Consider the following 20,333-nt stretch of genomic DNA (forward strand, 5'->3'; position numbering starts at 1 on the left):
TCATTTAAAAATGTAAAAACCATACTTATTGGGAGCTGTACAAAACCCAGCAGTGGCTGGATTTGGCCCAAGGGTTCACAGAATTCCCAAGCATTTGCTGTAGTAGGAAAACAAGAACAAACCTAGGTTCAGAGTAAGAAGTCTTGGTTTTGAATTCCAAATCTGCCCTGGGGCAAGGTTCTTCCTTTCTAGAGCTTAAGTTTCTTCCATAAAATGAAGGAAATAGCTTAGAGGACCTCTGAGACCCCTCTGAGGTATAAATTATTTGACAGTTATGAGCAGCAGATCATTATAAGATGAAATCCTGATTATATGTGTGCTCTTCATTTCTCCGCTTCAAATTTGCTTTGTGTATTTAGAATCTGGGTCACAAACATGGTGAAGAGAGATCTCAAAGATTTCCAATGGAAAGTGATACAGCCAGCACTGAGTCATTAAAGGGCCTCATTCAAGTCTGGCTGCTCTTACAAGCCATGAGCACATTATACCTTTCTCTCCATGAGCCTCAGTTTTTTGAAAGTGACATCTACCTTCCTTTAGCATTCCATGGTGAATCCTTCAGGAATATGAAATGGTGTCGATGAACTTCTGTATACCTGTATACCTGTATGACCTGTACACTTGCCAGCTACTGACTTGGAGTAGGGTGATTTTCTTCTCCATCTCTTGGGGAGAAGGAGGATAATGGTGTCTTTGCTGTCTGTGGCACCCATGGAGGATTTTGTCATTCAGTGTCTTAAAACTTTCACAGGCACGTTTCTAATGATGTCCCAAAAGACAGAGTGGCCCCACGTTACTCTGTTCCATCTTTTCTTTTGCAGTTTTGCCAAACGTCTTCACAAGGCTGTCCGACGGCTGGTGCCAGATTGTGACGTTCGCTTTCTCCGCTCAGAAGATGGCAGTGGCAAGGGGGCTGCCATGGTGACAGCAGTAGCCTACCGTCTAGCAGACCAACACCGGGCTCGACAGAAGACTCTCGAAGCTCTGAATCTGAGCCACGATCAGCTGTTGGAAGTGAAGAAGAGGATGAAAAGGGAGATGGAGCTTGGCTTGGGCAAAGATACACATGCTGCTGCTTCTGTCAAGATGCTGCCCACTTATGTGTGTGCAACACCTGATGGTACAGGTAGGGGACAAGTATATCATTTTTGTCAAATGATATTGTGTGGTAGACCAAAGTGGTCAGGATTTGGCTGCAAAAATAGATTCTGGAAGAAATATTTGAGAATCACTGCCTCAAGTAAATGCAGGGTTATTAGGTGCTTCCCACACCAATCAGGAATAGTCCTCACCATGCTTCTCCACCAATAGGCTATACCTTTGCTCCCAAATCTAGCACTAAATGCACTTTCTCCAGAAATCTTTATAAGGTTCTGGGCTTTTATTTTGTGTTTTCTTAAGTATCCATGGTTATTTGATTATTCTAAATCTTGGTTATCTGCCCTTATACTCCTTGCTCTCATTCTGGAACTAAATTGGTGACATCCATGAAAAGGTTCTTTGCTTTTTCTGAACCATCTCACTTGATTCAACTATAGCTCCTGTGCTGAGCTGGTGTGAAGATCAACCAGGAAACTTGAGGTTCAATTACTTTGAAGGATGATCCCACTGCCAAAGGGTTTTCTCTCTTCCCTCCCCCCATCATTGTTGTCATAAGTATCATTTATTATTTTCCATTTCAGAGAAAGGTGATTTCCTGGCCCTAGATCTTGGTGGGACGAATTTCCGTGTGCTGCTGGTGCGTGTGCGGAATGGGATGAGACGAGGCGTAGAGATGCATAACAAGATCTACTCCATTCCTCAGGAGGTCATGCATGGCACTGGGGATGAGGTGAGGGAGCCCTTTCCAATTCAAACAAATGCAGCTTAAATCTGGGGAAGCAACAAGTTAGTTATTCTTCCCTTAACCTCTGGCACTACTGGGTGCAGGTGTTTGTCCTTAGGAAGTGGTCACCCTCGTGTCAGGGTCCTAGACTATTTCTTTTTTGCTTTATAGAAGTTGCCTCCCCAAGATAGTAAGAGGCTCTAGGAAATTGGTTTCCCAATAGCCTCCTCTCCAACCCTTGAATTCTCAATCCCAGAAAAGTACTTTATATCTCAGATAACAAGATAGTCACCAAATCCATGAATTAGATCAGTGGGATGGTGGGAAAATCGTCTAAATTGATACATAAGACACTGGATTTGAATCTCAACTCCACTATGAATTAGCTAGGTCACCAAGGATGAACCGCTTAATGGACTTAACAAAAGGTTCAGACTAACAGACCTCCAAGGCTCCTTTTAACTCTAGATCTGGAAGGAACTTTGGAAATGTATGGTGCTAGCCATGACATCTTCCCACATGCTCCTTTCCAAATCAACAGCTCTTCGACCACATTGTCCAGTGCATCGCAGACTTCCTGGAGTACATGGGAATGAAAGGGGTCTCTCTACCCCTGGGATTCACCTTCTCTTTCCCCTGCCAACAGAACCGCCTCGATGAGGTAATGTGCCTGCAAGTGATTTCAGTGTGATCCAGGGAAAATTTATTTTTCTGCCTTTGTAATGTTAAATGTAGAGTCTCTAAAGAAAGTTATTTTCAAATGTAGTAAAATTAGCTCTTAGAAACAGGAGAGCTGTATCTCCATCCCACCTCCCTTCATCCCTATTTCCTTGTCTGTAAACCAGTTAAAACTTGTGCTTCCTGTTTTGTGTGAACCTTAAAGCTCAGAAGAAATGGGAAGCATTACCTGCTAGCTGTTGACAATTCTCTGGGTTAGCCTGGCTTCTTCTGCAGATTTTCTATCCTTTGTATTTTATACCTCTTCATCTGGTTTCCCAAGGGGCTGTATGTGTATCTACATAAGTACTCACCTATGTACACATTTTATAGAATGGGGAAATTGAGTACTAGAGACTCAGTTAAGCTTTACCTAGAATTTGAGCTCATTTCCAAAATTGATGGATTAGATGCTAAGTTAGATTTGAGTTGAGCTGTTTATCAGATTTTTAATAGATGGACTGTTATGATCAAGCAATGGATGAACATTAATTGAGGGCCTTTGATATCTGAATATTATGCCAAATTCCATCAAAGGAAATCCAGGTGCAAAGTGTGATTCCTCTTCTGAAAATCTCATAAAGGCTAGTTGGAGAGATGAGATGATCAAAGAATCTTCTCTAGTAGAAGAAAAGCTTATAGAGGAACAGGAGTATCTTGTTTTTTGAAGGTGTTTTTTAATATTCTTAGAAGCTAGTATAGTATCTTGACAATAATCAACAGGTTACTATATGGCAGGTACCAGATCAAATGCACAACAAATGTTTGTTGAATTAAATTGAATAAACACTGTAACATTTTAGAATAAATGATTTCATCGATGCTGATAAAATGGAGAAGAGAAAGTAAATGAATTTAAGAAGGGTTTCCTAAGGAAAGATGCATTGGTAGGTATATTCAAAGCCATGTGCAATGGGGATAACAGCCAGCCAGGTGAAGGAAATGTCATATATAAGAAATGGAGATGAAAGCAAATGAATCGGGCATCTTGGCCAAGTCATTTGTCCCCTCTAGGATTTAGCTTTTCATCTAAAAAATGAGATCCCAAAATGAGTTATCTAAATTTAGACCTCTTCTAGGTCTAATATTCAGGGATTCTATAAATCAGGGTGTTGTCAGCAGATAAACTTGGCTGAGGCTGAGTCAAGATATTGGCCTTCTCTGGACCTTGGTGCTTACATTTAAAAACTGAGAGTAATTGTACTCAATATTAATTGCTTACTGTGTTCCACTCACTCTAATAAGCACAGTGCAATACTTAGTACTTAATTCAGAGAAATACTTTTAGAATGAAAATCTTTTATTTCCACCCCACCCGCCTGCCATCTCTAAATGGGGACTCTATATATCTAAATCCAATTAATATTATCTGTCTGTATAATCTGCTTATGAAAGTTTCTGTTCTAAGAGGGAAAGGCCACAGAAAAGGCACAACCAGCCAAGAGAGCAGGAGAAAATAGTAGAGAGAAATAATGCCTCAAAAGGTATAGTAATGTTCTTAGAAAAAAGAAGCAATAAAGGTAGTAGGTAGGAAGTGCAGATTGTGTAGAATCTAAGCTTAGATTTTCAATATCCAGTATGCACTAGATAATCTAAGGAGCCACAATAAATTTTAATTAATCAACACACACTTATTAATGAACAGGAAGATGCTCTAGTTCAGGCTTTCAGTTCCTCCTTATCTTAAGGACACCTAAAACATAGCCTCCCCTGTGAAGGAGGCTGGATTTGATTGGCTTTCTGCCCTTGATTCGTGGGTGGCCTTGGGCAAAGCATATAGTTTGTTCTCTGCCTCCCTGTTGCCCCAACCCTTTGTTAAAGGAGGCAAGGAAACTCCCTAGTAAGAGAGAGTTGGTCTTTGAAGTTTGTAAAGGACTTTAACATCTGGAGATGAAAGACTCTTTAATTATCATCCATTGCCTCTACTCTTGCTTTCTTCACATCTCTCCCTGGAGAAGTCTGTCGGTGGCTTAGACTTAGTTGTCTGTGAAACTCCCCCTAACTCCAACCAGTGAATCATTGTATCCTGTGTTCCTTACCTTAAAAATATGGAAGCAAACCAAATAGCCTCCTAGATCATTTAATTTAGGCCATATTGGGCCCAGTTTGCTATCTGGTGCTCTAATCAGATTTTTTGCTGTTTGATATCAAGACAACTATTTTCACAGACCTTTGGAGGTTTCAAAGCCTTTTCTATTTACACCAAAGTGTGTCGACATGGCAGACTTTGGGACGTGGCAATCTAGCTGGGATCTATTCAAATCAGTAGAATCTATTCTCAGGGCAACTTTGTGGCAGTATAGCTGATGCACATTGACAGAGTAGTTCCAGACAAGCAGTTTCCCTAAGGCTGGGGAACACACATAATGAAGTCTCTTTCTGCATTACTGTTGTAATTGAATTCTCCAAATATTGTCTTACCTCCAGACAGACAATAATTAAGTAATCAGCTAGGTGTTCACCGTTGGCTGTAGAGTCATATTCCTCACAGGAGCCCCACTCTAGTCATAGTTATCCAGAGAGTTACAGGCCATGCTGGTTATATACAAAACCTCAAGGGTGGGGTTAGAGAAGCCAAAAGACAGGTTTTCCAATGACTTGTCCTCCATGGAAAATTGAATTACAAATAAACTTCATTCTTAAGTTGTTAAGTTTGTATTTAGAGAGTGAGAAGTAATTCCCAAGGCTGGGTCACATCAGTCATTAAGGCTGTCTTTGTTCCTACATGTTTTGGCTCCCTGGTGACTTATATTTTCTAAGACATTTCTGCATTTCCAGAGAGCTGTGCTTTTCTTGGTGGGTCAGGGACTCTCTTTACTGATCCAGGCTGTCTTCATAGATCCTAATACATTCATCCGAGGAGGAGGAGGAAGAGGAGAGCTAATGATTTATGTTTATGTAGCTCTTTAAGGTTTGAAACATGCTTTTCACATTGTTTCATTTGATCCTTCCAACCACCCTGTGAGGGAGGTGCTATTATTGCTGTCGTTTTTACAATTGAGAAATCTGAGACTGATACAGATGAAGTGACTTGCTCAGGTTCATACATTGAGGCTATATAACAGATTTGGAACTTTTGACCTCATTTGACTAGCTATTACGTCATCTTCCTATTGGAATGCTGCTGCAGAAGGATATTGGCCAATTTCCTCCTGTAAATAGTAGCTTTCCACCGCAAATACTCTGTTTTTGGTTTTGTTTTTTAAATTTTTAGTTTGGCTCAGAACTTGGTTTTACTAGTACAGCAAATGCCCAATGAGGAAACTCCCTCTTCTAATGCCTTTGACTTTTAGAGGGTTAAGTTGACCCACACTGCTTGCAAGTTCCCATAGCCAGTAGGTATCAAGTCAGACACCAAGCATTGATTAACTACTGGTTGTGTGCCAGGCACTGTACTAAACAGGCCCAGACCTCAACAGTCCCTACCTTCAAGGAACTCATGTTATAATGGGAGAAGACAACACTTAAAAAGACGGATGAAGATACTCTCTTGAGGGAGGAAAATTGAAGAGAAAATCCAGAGGGTCAGAATTGAAGCCTGAAGAGCAAGGAAACCATAGTTGGTCCTTAAAATGCGAGCCAATCTGGGGGAGAGGCTACAGGGGCAGAGGGGATTTCTGAAAGAGTTCTGTAAAAGAGGCTTTTGGGGCAATATAGAGAAAGTCTGGGAGAGTCAGGAGTAGAGTTTGGAAGAGGAATGAATACTATGTCAGAATTGATCAGAATCTAGGTCTTCCTGACTGGAACTAGCCAGTTCTTAAAAATAGGCTGCCTCTGCAAAAGCTCTATTTAGGTATTTAATCATTATTCCTGGAGTTATTGTGCACTGTCCCGTTCTCCCTCAGGTCCTTACTTGCTTCTGACAAACCTAAGAGAAGATCTTTGATAAAGACCTATATAGTACGAAGGTTTCCATCTGACAACACAGAGAGAATATTGCTTCTTTTGTTTCCTAAGCCAAGAGGTTAAGAGGAAAGATGAAAAAGTACTCTTGGCTAGAGTTTTCTGGTTAGAAAGCAAAAAAAGGATTAGAGGGAAAACAATATAGTTTATAAGGTAGTTTTGAAATTCCTTCCTGGGTGTCCTGAAGATAGATACAATAGTGCTTTATTTGGCAGATTTTGGAAGGTATTTATTTGCTGAGCTGTCTAAGTTGAAAATATGGTTTCAAGCAAAGTTAGATAGATAAAAACAACAAATAATGGGTTTAAACTATTTGGGACATGTCTTCAACTTGGGAGGTTGAGAACAAGAAGCCCCACCCTTGAGGTGTTTTGTAAGCTTATTGGAGTTAGTATCTTGACCTAAACAGTCCCTGGGTTTTACTAATTAAGGCTGTTCTCCTATTCTTATTCTTGTTCATCTGTGATATTTCTTTAGAGCATTCTCTTGAAGTGGACAAAAGGCTTCAAAGCAACTGGCTGTGAGGGAGAAGATGTGGTCGGCCTACTAAAGGAAGCTATTCATCGGCGAGAGGTAGGAATGATTTCACCAGTGGCTTCTCTATGTCCATACATTCCTGCAAGCATGGCACTACAGGATCATTTTTACACCAGAAGCCTCAGGAGATTTTCTGTAGAAACCAATGAAGAAAAAGATGTCTCCCATAAAAAGAATGTGGGTTCATGAACCTTAAAGGTTTCTGTTGTCAGTTAATTGCAAGCACATGCTCCCTTTTGAGTAGCTCCATACTGTGTGGGTGACTGACTGTCCAGGTGCAGGTAAGTTAGGAGGGCTTGGTCTAAGCACATGATTGTGCTAATAGAAAAGTAGGTTTGGGAAAGAATGCTGTAGCCATGAGAGGCTAAACATTTGTGGAGGCAAATTACATCATCCAATCATTTAGTTATATTTTCCCTCATTGTCTTCCTTTTAAAATTTCCTGGCTTCACTCATTTTCTACTGCAGCCACTGATTCTTTATTTCTGTATCAGTCTACTGGCTTTTGAGTTCTGAGACCACCTTATTCCTCCTGCCTGGGTTAGCTCAGCCTGTGCTGATGTTCCCTTAGAAAATTGATTTAGACGTTTCTTCTCTTTTCCTTAAGTTGAGGATCTCACTAAAGAAGGGAAAGGGAGCTGTATTTGCCAAAATGTTTGTGGCAGCCCTGTTTGTAGTGGCTAGTAGCTGGAAAATGAATGGATGCCCATCAATTGGAGAATGGTCGAGTAAATTGTGGTATATGAATGTTATGGAATATTATTGTTCTGTAAGGAATGACCAGCAGGATGAATACAGAGAGGACTGGCGAGACTTACATGAACTGATGCTAAGTGAAATGAGCAGAACCAGGAGATCATTATATACCTCAACAATGATACTTTTTGAGGATGTATTCTGATGGAAGTGGATCTCTTCGATAAAGAGAGCTAATTCAGTTTCAATTGATCAAAGATGGGCAGAAGCAGCTACACCCAAAGAAAGAACACTGGGAGATGAATATAAACTGCTTGCATTTTTGTTTTTCTTCCCAGATTATTTATACCTTCTGCATTCAATTCTCCCTGTGCAACAAAAAAACTGTTGGTTCTGCACACGTATATTGTATCCAGGATATACTGTAACCTATTCAACATGTAAAGGATTGCTTGCCATCTGGGGGAGGGGGTGGAGGGAGGAAGGGGAAAAATCGGAACAGAAGTGAATGCAAGGGATAATGTTGTAAAAAATTATCCTGGCATGAGTTCTATCAATAAAAAGTTATTTTAAAAAATTAAATTAAAAAAAAAAAAGTTGAGAATCTCCCTTAAACATCAGAGAATGGCTCAGCTATTATTAGATGTTGACTATCCCGGATGATAGAATATAAGTTATTTCATTTCCGTGGCATCAGATAATTTTTTGCTTATGGCTTTAAATATTATGAGGAAGTAAGGGCTAGACTTTCACTTCCTCTTTCCTGTTTGCATTTTTGTAAAAAATAAAAATGATAGTTTAAAACTGCTATGAATATGGTACGAAGTTATAAAAAAATTATGTCATTTTGTCATCTCAATAACTATCCCTACTGCTTAATATAGATATAGAATATTGCCTCTAATGTCAGATTTGTATTTTTTTTGATGTTCTTTTAACAAAAAAATCATGAGATGTTCTCTTATTTAGGGAATAAGACAACAAAAGACATCAGTAAAGAGATATTAAAAGCAATTCATTTGATATGTTCAGCACATTTAAGTTTCTACTTATAATCTGTGTTGGTACCTTTTGTTCTTACATCACAGTCCAAATTATTCCACTTTTCCAAATATGACTAAGAAAACTTATCTAATAACATGTAGAGTTATTCACCCCATAATCCTTTGCCTTTAAATTCGGAGAAGAAGAGGGAGTTATGGCATATTTCATGATCTGTTCTCCAGGACTCTGAGGTGTGACTCATGAATGAATCAGAAATGGCTGATTTTAATTTTAATAATTGTAGCCACTGTGTAAATTATTTTCTTGGTTTGGCTTACTGCACCCTGCATCAGTTCATACAGATCTTCCCATACTTATCTGAATTTCCAATTTTTATTATTTCTTACTTCATAATAGTATTCTGTTGCATTCACACATCCATTTTGTTTAACTAGTCCTTAGGCAGAGTGGGTACCTGCTTTGTGTCCATTTTTTTTTTCCTATCACCAAAAGTCCTGCTAAGATAATTTTATTATTTGTAAGGGACTTTTCCCTAATTTGTTTTGGCATTTCTATTTTTTGCAGGGTTGTTTTCCATCCTTTCTAGAGCTCTTATACTTATGGTAACTTTCTTTTTGCTGAATAGATTTTGGTGTTTCTTATTTTTTGTTTTGTTTTATGTTTTTTAATCCTGGAAGGTCCAGCTCTACAGGAAGTACATTTCAAAAGACATTCCATTTCCTTTCTTGGTTTTCTCACCACCTTTTCTTTCTTTTTTTCCTTCTTTTCTTCTTTTTTTTTAAATAACAGCTTTTTATTTTTAAAATACATGCAAAGATAGTTTTCAATATTTATGTTCCAATTTTTTTCTCCCTCCCTTCCCTCCTCAAACGTCTTCCCCAAACAGTTAAATTTATGTTAAACATGTGCAATTCTTCTATACATATTATCAAGCTTCATAAGAAAAATTAGGTCAAAAAGGGAAAAAAAAGAAAAAGGAAACAAAAAGCAAACAAACAACAAAAACCATGAAAATATGTTTTGATGCATATTTAGTTCTTACAGTCTTTTTTCTGGATGCACTTTCTCCATCACAAGTTTATTGGAATTGGCCTGAATTACCTCACTATTGAAAAGAGTCATGCCCATTAGAATTGATCATCACATAATCTTCTTGTTGCTATGTATAAATGATCTCCTGGTTCTGCTCACTTCACTCAACATCAGTTCACATAAGTCTCTCCAGGCCAGTCTGAAATCATCCTACTGATCATTTCTTATAGAACACTAAAATTCCACAACATTCATACACCATAACTTATTCAGCCATTCTTCAACTAATGGGCATCCACTCAGTTTCCAGTTTCTTGCCACTACAAAAAGGGCTGCCACAAACATTTTTGCACAGGTGGGTCCTTTTCCCTTTTTCATGATTTCACTCTCATGATTTTCTCATTTTTTTTTTTTTTTTTAGTAGATAGTTGGGAAGTTACCAGGAGAAACCAGCACTAGGAGCAAGCCTTACTTGAGTATCTCTATTCCCAAAACTAACTCTTTCTCTTTCACTAACTGTCCAAGACACTTCCTTTTTTCCCCCCAAAGAGTTCTATGGTAGGAAGTAGAGGATGGAGAGAGAGAGAGAAGTAAGATGACCTCTGGAATTGAATATAATGAAAAGGCTATTTGCTCCTTCACAGTATTTGCCTTTAACACAGATTTACCCTGTGACACCAGTCTGTCATAGCTTTAAAAGAAATCTATTTAAAAGAAAGCTATCCTGAGCACTGTTTTAATGCCAAGTTTTGTGAGAGATACAAAAGTATAGGAGAAAGGTCGAGGACCGAGCTGGATTGGGAATCATCCTGTCATCCAGTAAATAGAGATCATAGGAGCCCTAACAATCGTGGTCATACCTGTAGTCAGTGTCAGTACTATCAAGGAAGAGGCAGTGTATTGTAGTGGTAAGAACTTGGACTTGGAATGGAAGAAATCTGTACTTTGGTCATCCCTTGGACACTGAAGGCCATTTAGCCTCTGAACCACAGCTTTCTCCTTGGTTTAAATAGGAATAATAGTACCATGGTATTTATAGTATTGTTGCTAATCTATAGGCAGTTAAGTGTGTACTGTGCCATTTCCTGTGTCAGGCTCTGGCACAGACAAAAAAGAAATGGTCCCTGCCCCAAGGAGCTTCTATTCTATTGAGGAAAACACTTTATCTGTGTAAAGGGTGAGCACTTTGTAGACAGACCACGAAGTAAAGGGTGTCCCCCAAAAGTTCAATGCACTATTAAACTATTTAGAATTAAAGTCACCCTGGGATACCATACATATAAGCATGGCATTCCAGTGTAGCTTTAATTCTTAATGCTTACTATTGCACTGAACTTTTTGGGATACCCTACATATATATACATATATATATCAGCTTTTTTGAAACTAGTGAACAATGGCAAAAAAAAAAAAAAAGTGTTTTTGATTATGGTTGCCATTAAACCACACTGGTCTCTCTCCTTAAGACATTGCAATGGTGACACTCACTGTCATGATTTAGAATTAAGAAGGTGTTTAATAAAGTGTATACATGCCACATATAATAAGAATTCAGGAAAAGGAGAGATCATAGAAATGGTTGGGGAAGTGAAGTAGAACATAAGCTGACCCTTGTTAGGACCACGGATTAGACAGAAAAAAGCAATAGACTAGAGATAGGCAGAAGCACATTCCAAGATCAGGGTTCTATTTTCTAAGGTCCTGTTCAGAAACAACATTCTTCATTCTATAAGCTGATATCTCTTCCAGCTTTTAAATTCCATATTCTGCATATGAGCATAAACTTAGTTTTATGGTGGCGTGCAAAAGGTCAGAAGGATAATGAGAGAGTAACTTGTCTGTAGTGGTGTAGGGAAATAGTGCATAAAGTTATACAGATAGTGCAAGGCCTCAGTCCTGCTGTCCTTAATGGTTGAAATTCCAAAAGGAGCAGTGTAGGTAGAGCTATGATTTGACATTGCATAAGATCTGAACATTTTGCTGAGAAAGGTGTACTTTATAGGGGGGGACCCTTTGGGATTGAGCATCTTGCTTTGCTTCTGCAGGAATTTGATCTGGATGTTGTTGCTGTCGTGAATGATACTGTGGGAACCATGATGACATGTGGCTATGAAGACCCTCAGTGTGAAGTAGGACTCATAGTTGGTAAGATCCCAAAATATGTTGTCCCTTTCTGTGGAAAAAGAGGTTCAGACCTTAAGTGGGGAAAGCCAAGGAGAGAGCTCAGGCTCCTTTCTCTTTTCACTCCTCCTTTTGTAGGTACTGGTACTAATGCCTGTTACATGGAGGAGATGCAGAACATAGAGCTGGTGGAAGGAGATGAAGGGCGGATGTGTGTCAACATGGAGTGGGGTGCTTTTGGGGATAATGGCAGCCTGGATGAGTTCCAAACTGAGTTTGACTTGGCTGTAGATGAACTTTCACTCAACCCAGGAAAACAGAGGTAAACTCTTGAAAAATTAGATTATAGCCTGATTTTTAATAATGGTCTTTAATGAAGATGTTCCGGGGATGGATCTTAACCTAGTTCTGAAAAATTGGACCCAACAATGAGATTTTGAGGAATAAAAGCCAAAGGGAGTTCAATACATTTTTCTTAAGGTACTTTGCTAGATGCTAGGGATACAAAGATGAGCAATAACATAGTACCTGTCTTTAAAATTCTTAGCAATGTATGAGAGGAAACCAGATCACCTTCCTAGGTGGCTATCAATTGGGTTCTGAAGTAGTTCTGAAGTCCTGGTAGCTATGGTTCTGGGAAAGAAACCTATTCCATAAAATGGGGCAGTTGGAGGGAACCAGGTAAAATATCCTCTTTTGCATCATCCACGATTTTTTGAAGACTGATGCCCTTATTTTCCTCCTGAAGGTTTGAGAAGATGATCAGCGGCATGTACCTGGGAGAGATTGTCCGTAACATCCTTATCAACTTCACCAAACGAGGGCTGCTCTTCCGTGGACGGATCTCAGAACGACTGAAGACAAGGGGGATATTTGAAACCAAATTTTTGTCTCAGATTGAGAGGTAAGAGTGGGGCCTAGGCTAGGAAGGGCTGGGGTTCCCTAGCCTGAAGACAACTGTTTAGTTAGCTCCTTACAAGAGAATTCAAACCAGGAAAATTAAGCTGCCGTGTACAGAGAGCTTTCTGGGCACTGGAGTAGATTAACCATTTGGCCGAGGTGCAGTCTTCATTTATGTCCACTTGATTCGATGTTCCATTTTATTAACTGTGTTTTTTTACTAAGTGCTTTCTGGGGTTACAAAGGCAGCTACATTCTACCAGAAGGTTGTGGTACAATATATAGGCAAATGCCAGGTAATTGGAAGAGGGAGGCAGGATTAGAAACTTAGAGGGAACAAAGAAAGATTTCAAAGGAGATGTGATATGTGAACTGAAGAAGCTGAAGAATTCCAAGAGGAGACAGACAAGGAAGCAATGAGAGACCAGTCTTTGCAAAGACAAATTGAGGGGACATCAAATTTCCATTTGGGGAAATAGCTTGTTAGTTTGGCTGAAAAGCTGTATATAAAGGGAACTGATAGGGAATATATCTGGAAAAAGCTTGTTTGGAGCCAGTTTGTTGTGTGTGGAGGAAGATGAGAGGCTGGATATTTTAGCCTAGAGATACATTAGGGAGCCATTGAGGATTTTTGAGCAGGAGAATGACATAATTAGACAATGGGATTTCATAGTCTAATTGTGGCTTAATTTGGGGTTGAACTCACACATGAATGAAACTACATAGATATCCCAACTGTGTATTGAAAGACATGATGAGTTTTACATATCTGATATGCAGTCATACTGTATTTTTGACTTTTGTTGCATGTTGTGCTTACTTGTGGGCTAGTGAGAGTGACATCTTGAATTTCATCCTATATGTCAGACCCCCAAAATAGGTTTATTGTGGTTTAAGTAGCCCAGAAATGATGAGGGCTTGGTTTGGAGTTTCACATTGCTTTTATTACTTCATTTGAAATCCTGTGAAGGAAGAGATATAGATAATATTTCTCATTTTATAGATGAGGAAACTTGGGTTCAAAGAGTTTATAAGTTTCTCTTTGTTACACAACTAGTAAATGTTATAAAGATGGGATTTAAACAGAGCTCTTCCTTACTACAAGTCCAGCAGTTTACCCACTGGGCTTGAATTGGTAATTTTTTTTTTTTTCTTCGCTAATAAAACAAATTCACAGTGAATATACAGTATCACTGAGTTAATTGAAAAGAATTTATCAAATATCAGTTAGAAAATACTTTAAAAATAAGTTATTGTTGGCTGACACTTGAAAGTAGTTTCTTTCATTGGATTTTTGTTGGAATTTGAGATTTTTATTTATCAGAATATCCTCCCCTATTGAGTTGTCTGACCCCAAGGAAACCAGTGGATAAATCATGTTCTTTATTTTGGTTTCCATTTTTGCACATGAAAAATTGGGGAGGGAATAAAGTTGGTAAATGATTGCAAAAGGTTCTAGCCTTTCCCATTTTCTAAAAAAGTAAATTTGGGGGGGGGGACTTGCTTTAATAAGAAATTTTCTAATTTTAGTTTGCTAATTATCTATCTTACAAGTTTTTATTTAGGATAATTTTGATTAATATAAATTTAAAAGTTTTTATACAAACCAAATCGATGCAGACAAGATTAAAGGGAAGCAGAAAACTGGGAACAAGCCATTCTCCAATTGATAAATGATCAAAGGAGATGAACAGACAATTTTCAGACACAGAAATTTAAAGCCATTTTTAATCATATGAAAAAAATCTCTAAATAACTGTTGATCATAAAATTGCAAAGTAAGACAATCCTGAGGTACTACACCTCAGATTGGCTAAGATAAAAGGAAAAGATAATGATAAATGTTGGAGGGAATGTGGGAAAAATGGGACATTAATGATACATTGTTGGTGGAGTTGTGAATGAATCGATCCAGGGCTATAAACTGTGCATACCCTTTGATCCAGCAGAGTGTCTCTACTGGGCCTGTATCCCAGAGAAATTATAAAAAAAGGAAAAGGACCCACATTTGCAAAAATATTTGTAGCAGTGTTTTTTGTAGTGGCAAGGAATTAGAAACTGAGTGAATGCCCATTAGTTAGAGAATGGCTAATTAGTTGTGGTCTATGAATGTAAGGGAATGTTATCGTTCTGTAAGAAACGACCAACAGCATCATTTCAGAGAAGCCTGGAGAGATTTACATGAACTGATGCTAAATGAAATGAGTAGGACCAAGAGAACATTGTACACAGCAACAATAAAATTATGTGATGATCAACTGTGATAAACTTGGCTCTTTTCAACAATGAAGTGATTTAAGCAATTCCAATAGTCTTGTGATGGAAAGAGCCATTCACATTCAGAGAAAACTGGGGGGACCGAATATGGATCACAACATAGTATTTTCACTTCTTTGTTTGCTTGCATTTTGGTTTTTTTAATCATTATTTTTTCTTTTTGATCTGACTTTTCTTATAAAAAATGATAAATATGGAAATATGTATATATATATATATATAGAGAGAGAGAGAGAGAGAGAACTACTGCATATGTTTGCCATATATTGGATTACTTCCTGTCCAGGGGAGAGAGTGGGAGGTGTAAGGAGGGAGAAAAAATTTGAAAGGATTTTGCAAGAGTGAATGTGGAAAACTACCTTTGCATATATTTTGAAATAAAAAGCTATTATTAAAAAAGTTTTCACTTAATATTCTAAGGAAAAATAGATCGTTTCCTTGAATTTCCCTTGACATCTGTGTCTTGAGTTCAAAAATTGTTTTTTATATGAAACTGGGCCCTTTAAAAAAGATTCTGGCTTATTATCCTTTATTTTACACAGAGGACAATAAAGAATTAAGAAATTGCCACTTGTTGATCTACAAACACAACAATAACAGAACTAACAATAGAAACTATAGCTAACTTGTAGGTTTCTAAGGTGCCATTTGGGCCTGATAATTCTGCTGACTTTATGGAATTGTAGAGCTGGATTTAGAAAGAATCTGAGAGGAAAAATGACATAATCCCCTCGTTTTACAGATGAGGAAATTGAAGCTTGTACTGATTATGTGACTTGCCTGAAGTCACACAGGCCATAAGTTTAAGAGGAGGTGGGTTTTGAATCCAGGTCCTTGATTTTAGAGTTGACCAGTCAGTGCTCAGAGTATAGCACACTGTCCCGCTCTGCTTCACGTGATGGGAAGCAGTATGTAGAGAGCAACAAGAAGTGAGCACAGTTGAGTTTAAGCGCTACTTCAGGCACCCACTGACTTTGTTGCTGGGCAAGTCACTTAACATTGGTCTGCCTCAGGTTTCCTCTTCTAAAAAATGGGGGTAACCTCCCATAATTGTTATGATCATCAAATGCATATAAACACTTTAAAAAACCATAAAGTACCACATAAGTGCTAGCTTTTAGCTGCTGTTATTAACTTAGTCATTCATTCAAAATCAATTCAACAAATTTTATTAATTTTCCTGCCCTATCCTAGTGATTGCCTGGCCTTGCTTCAAGTCCGTACCATCCTGCGGCACCTGGGACTAGAGAGCACTTGTGATGACAGTATCATCGTCAAAGAGGTCTGCACTGTCGTAGCGAGAAGGGCAGCGCAGCTTTGTGGCGCGGGCATGGCGGCCGTGGTGGACAAAATTCGGGAGAACCGCCAGCTGGACACCCTCAAAATCACCGTGGGAGTTGACGGGACTCTGTACAAGCTGCATCCTCAGTAAGTTCCTCTTCCTCCCCACAGCTCCTCTCTCTTTACCTCTTTGATTTCATCTCCCCCTTCTTCTTTCTTCTTTTCTCTTCCTACCCTCACCTTCCCTCAAAAACCAAGGTTTTTATTTGTTTGAAGTTTGGTACCAGTTGTGCCTGTGGAAGTATGAGTAGCCGTCGCCATGTTCCACAGCCAGTGAGCATCTGTCTAGAACCTGCTCTGTGCTCAGCCCTGAGATAAAAAGAAACGATAACGAGAGTCCCTGCCCCCAGGGAGCCCAGTGGGAGACAGTGCCTACAGAGCTGCTGGGAGCCTTGTTTGTGGGGGGAAGGGGCAGTTCCGAGTATTCACGGGGTCCTGGTTGTCCCCAAACCAAGCAGACAATGTTCCCTCTCGCTTGGGGCCTTCCTTTTTGCCTTTGCTCCCTGCCCCCTTTGTTCCTGTTGCCTGAAACTGGGCCGTGCCGCTGTGTCCTTGCCCACTCTGCCTGTGAGGGTAACACGGAGCGTGCCGCTTGCCCCCACTCTGAGTTAGTTACAGTGACACAAGGGCTCTGGAGGGACAGAAGCCTTTCTGCCGCGGCCCCGCAGAGTGGTTGCAGGGTGGAGCAGCCACTGCACCAGATTGCCCTGTTCGACCTTCATTGTGGTCCGTGATGGTCCTGCCCCAACGCTTACAATCAGTGCTTGGGACCATCTGCATGTGAGAGACTTTAGAGACTAAGAGTCAGTTGGGGCCTGGGATACTTGCCCCGGGAGCTTATGGAAATGGGTCTCCAGCTGCCCCCGGCGGAGGGCCTCATCCTGGCAGATTCACAGAAAAATCTGGGCTTTGCTGCTTTGGGCCAGTACAGGGGCCGTGGGTCAGGGCCTGACTAACAGGTTGTTTGGGTCTTTTTTCCTTTGACAGCTTTGCAAAAGTCATGCATGCGACAGTGAAGGAACTGGCTCCCAAATGTGATGTCTCCTTCCTGGAGTCTGAGGACGGCAGTGGGAAGGGCGCTGCTCTCATCACTGCTGTGGCCTGCAGGATCCGAGACGCGGGACAGCGGTAGGGAGACGGCTGAGCCCAGGGAAGAAGTGTCGGGACCTTTCTTGGCCACCTCCTTTTTCCTTTTTTTTTTTTTTTTTAAAGAAAAAAATCTTTGGTAAATTGTAAGCGAACTTGCACCATGCTGAATCTCCATCCCCTTGTGTCACCGACAGACTCCTAGGCCATCATGGTTCTGAGTTCTGTCCCGAGTGTTCTGTTCTAGAATTCTGTTGAGTGCCCAGAACCTGTACCTCCCCAGGCTAAGCCAGGTGGCTTGTGGATAAAATTCACAAGTTCTGACAGTTTTCTATCCTCAACAGCCAGTAACCCATTAGTCTGCTAACCTCTTCATGATACTGAATAAGATTACTACCAGTGACCCTTGAGAGCGCCAGAATTCCTCTCCAGTCTGCATGCAGTGCATGTCTTTAGGATTTTTACACTTGTATGTTTGATAGTTTTAGTGGTTGCTGTTAGCCTCTACAGCTTAGAAGTAGCCAAAAAACTAGGGAATGTTGGATGCCTACCTCAGCCCCAGGCCTAAGGCGGGAGACATTGCTATGGCCTGGAGGGCAGCAGAGCCTTGACAAGATCCTGGGCATCTCCAGAAAAATGAAGAGGAGGACTGGCTTCAAATCAGAGGGACCTGGAAGCCCAGCCACGGGAATGGGGAGGTGGCTGCCTCTTCTGTTCTGCACATTCAGCCGCCCGCAAGCCATGAGCCTGTTTGCTGGCTTCCTTTCCCCTTTCTCTAGAAGTGAAAATACTGTTATCTTCCAAGTATGTTTATAGAACAAAGGTTATTTAATCTGTGAAGTCAGTCTGCACCTTCATCCTGATACTGTAGGTAATTTGTGAAATGTATGTTTTGTATTTATATAGTTTCTTTTATGTACATAGTCACAAAAACTGGTCAGACTGTCCATGGAAATAAAATTTTTTAGCTCAAAGACTGGTCTCCTTGGGGGCGATGCTTTCTTAGTGTGTTGTGTGGGGTGAGAAGGCTGAGGGAAGGAGCCTCCCAGTATCACTTTGTCTCCTTCCTTGGGGCCGTGTGAATGCTTGGGGAGTGGCTGGGCTCAGGCTGGGAGTGCCCACAGCTGGAGGTCTTGTCTTTGGGGGAGACAATCTGCAGCCATGAAGCTGAATCTCGGGGTGTCAGCCGGGTGGGCTTCATCTCCCTGCTGTGAGCCCTCTCCTATCTGGGACAGCTCAAACCACATAGCAAGATGCTCCGTCTGCACATGACACCTGCAGAGAAGAAAAGGAGCCCAAGGGAAGTGAAGCTGCTTCGAGATTCATCCCCTGGTTCTCGGTTCCCATCCATTTTCCTGTGCTCTCAGCTGAAGGACACGCCATCTGCAGCTCTGGGGGAGTTGGGCCCACAAGCACGTTTCTGTTTCAGAATATGACCAATTGTTGGTCAATCAAAAACACAAAAGACAAAAAGCCCCAAAACTACTCATATCCCAGTTTTTGAGATGGCTACTTTGGCTGGTTGCTGCCAGCAAGTTGTATTTAGGCTTTTTTGCATAAATATGTCACCGGAGATGGTGTCTGGCAATGTCTGCACCACGTGTGGGACCCCCTTCAGCCTGGTGTCCATGGGTACTTTTGGATGTTTTTATGAAGTCTTAGTTTCAAGCTGCTGGGCATAAGGAGGGCGCCAAGAGAAGCTGCTCTGTGTGTATGCATTGCAAGAGCACAAATCTGGAAACCTGTTTCTGAGGGGGATCTCAGAAATAATTTTTTTTAATAAGCTAAAATTATAATAATGACCTTGAGAAAATGCAATTTAAGTAGATAGGAGAATCCTAATAGTATAGTTTGAAACAAACAAACCCTAATTTAGTGGAATTTTAGATAATTTTAAATTCACCAAATTAAAAATATATTGGGGTGGGGTAATAGAACATAGATCCCTGGAGATAAAAGGGAATGTTAGCATTTAGAAGTAAGAATGCTAGACCTGGAGGAAATCTTCGTCACTAAATGTAAGCAACACCACATTATTTTAGAGAAAACAGGCCAATGAAAAGAGGGGAAGTGATTTGCTTAGTCATGAAACATTTAATAGCAGAACCAATACCAGAAACCAAGTGGTCTCATTCCTGATCTTCCCATTCTAGTAGCCTGTCTCCCAAGATTAAACCAACCAGAAAATTACAAATATGGTGGTTTAAAATAAAAAAATGCTACGGTAGCCAGGTGTGTTAGTCACCAGATAGCTTTGTCTGGCCAGGATGGGCTGGTTTTGATGACTTACTAGGTGAATGGACATCCCTGGAAAAGTCCCAGGAAAGCTCCGAAGGGCAACTGCATGTAATTTTTGACCAGTTGTGAGGAGTGTCCTTTATGAATTATTATAGCTATTCTCAGCTAGTGCCCAGCTAGTTCATTCACAGAAATTCACAGCTCAGAATTTGGTGCTTTTTCTCTGACTCTTGGAAGTAGCCAGGGAAAAGGCATAGTGTGAGAGATTCTCAGATCACTGTTATATCAGAAGTTCTTGTGCAAGGGTTTCTTGGGGTCTCTCCCCAGTTATCCCAAGGGCTCAGGATTGAGTGTCATGCTTCCCAGCAAGGAGTTGACCCCGGACTTCTCCCTGTAGCAGTCAATAAATCATTTATCGAGTCCCAAGTATTTCATTCGTGCTATGCTAGGTGGAGATGCAAAGACACTTGAACACTGTGTCCCTACCTACAAGAAATCGAAAAACATTGACTCTAGTGGCCACAGGTACTCAGCTTAGCCTGGGAGCTATGGAGAGGAGAGAGAGAGAGCACTAACCCATCATTTCTCAACCCCATCCTACCTGCTTCCAGCCTGTCCTATTGGGATCTCCATCATGCCTTGGGTAGTTGCAAAT

General features: G+C 40.4%; 1 protein-coding gene across 2 annotated transcripts in view; it reads left to right on the forward strand.

Moving 5' to 3' along the window:
- The window catches only part of LOC127548201 (hexokinase-2), a 102,726-nt gene extending 84,312 nt beyond the window's left edge, over positions 1-18,414 (forward strand). For both annotated transcript variants that reach the window (XM_051975482.1, XM_051975481.1), the window contains exons 10-18: positions 822-1,126; positions 1,683-1,831; positions 2,367-2,486; positions 6,923-7,018; positions 11,761-11,860; positions 11,975-12,158; positions 12,585-12,740; positions 16,208-16,441; positions 17,342-18,414. In XM_051975482.1, the coding sequence (XP_051831442.1) occupies positions 822-1,126; positions 1,683-1,831; positions 2,367-2,486; positions 6,923-7,018; positions 11,761-11,860; positions 11,975-12,158; positions 12,585-12,740; positions 16,208-16,441; positions 17,342-17,486 (1,489 nt within the window). In that variant the 3' untranslated portion in view covers positions 17,487-18,414. The remainder of the gene's footprint in view (positions 1-821; positions 1,127-1,682; positions 1,832-2,366; positions 2,487-6,922; positions 7,019-11,760; positions 11,861-11,974; positions 12,159-12,584; positions 12,741-16,207; positions 16,442-17,341) is intronic.
- The last annotated feature ends 1,919 nt before the right edge of the window (positions 18,415-20,333 follow it).

The sequence above is a fragment of the Antechinus flavipes genome, chromosome 2 (assembly GCF_016432865.1).
Source record: "Antechinus flavipes isolate AdamAnt ecotype Samford, QLD, Australia chromosome 2, AdamAnt_v2, whole genome shotgun sequence".
Taxonomy (NCBI): Eukaryota; Metazoa; Chordata; class Mammalia; order Dasyuromorphia; family Dasyuridae; genus Antechinus; species Antechinus flavipes.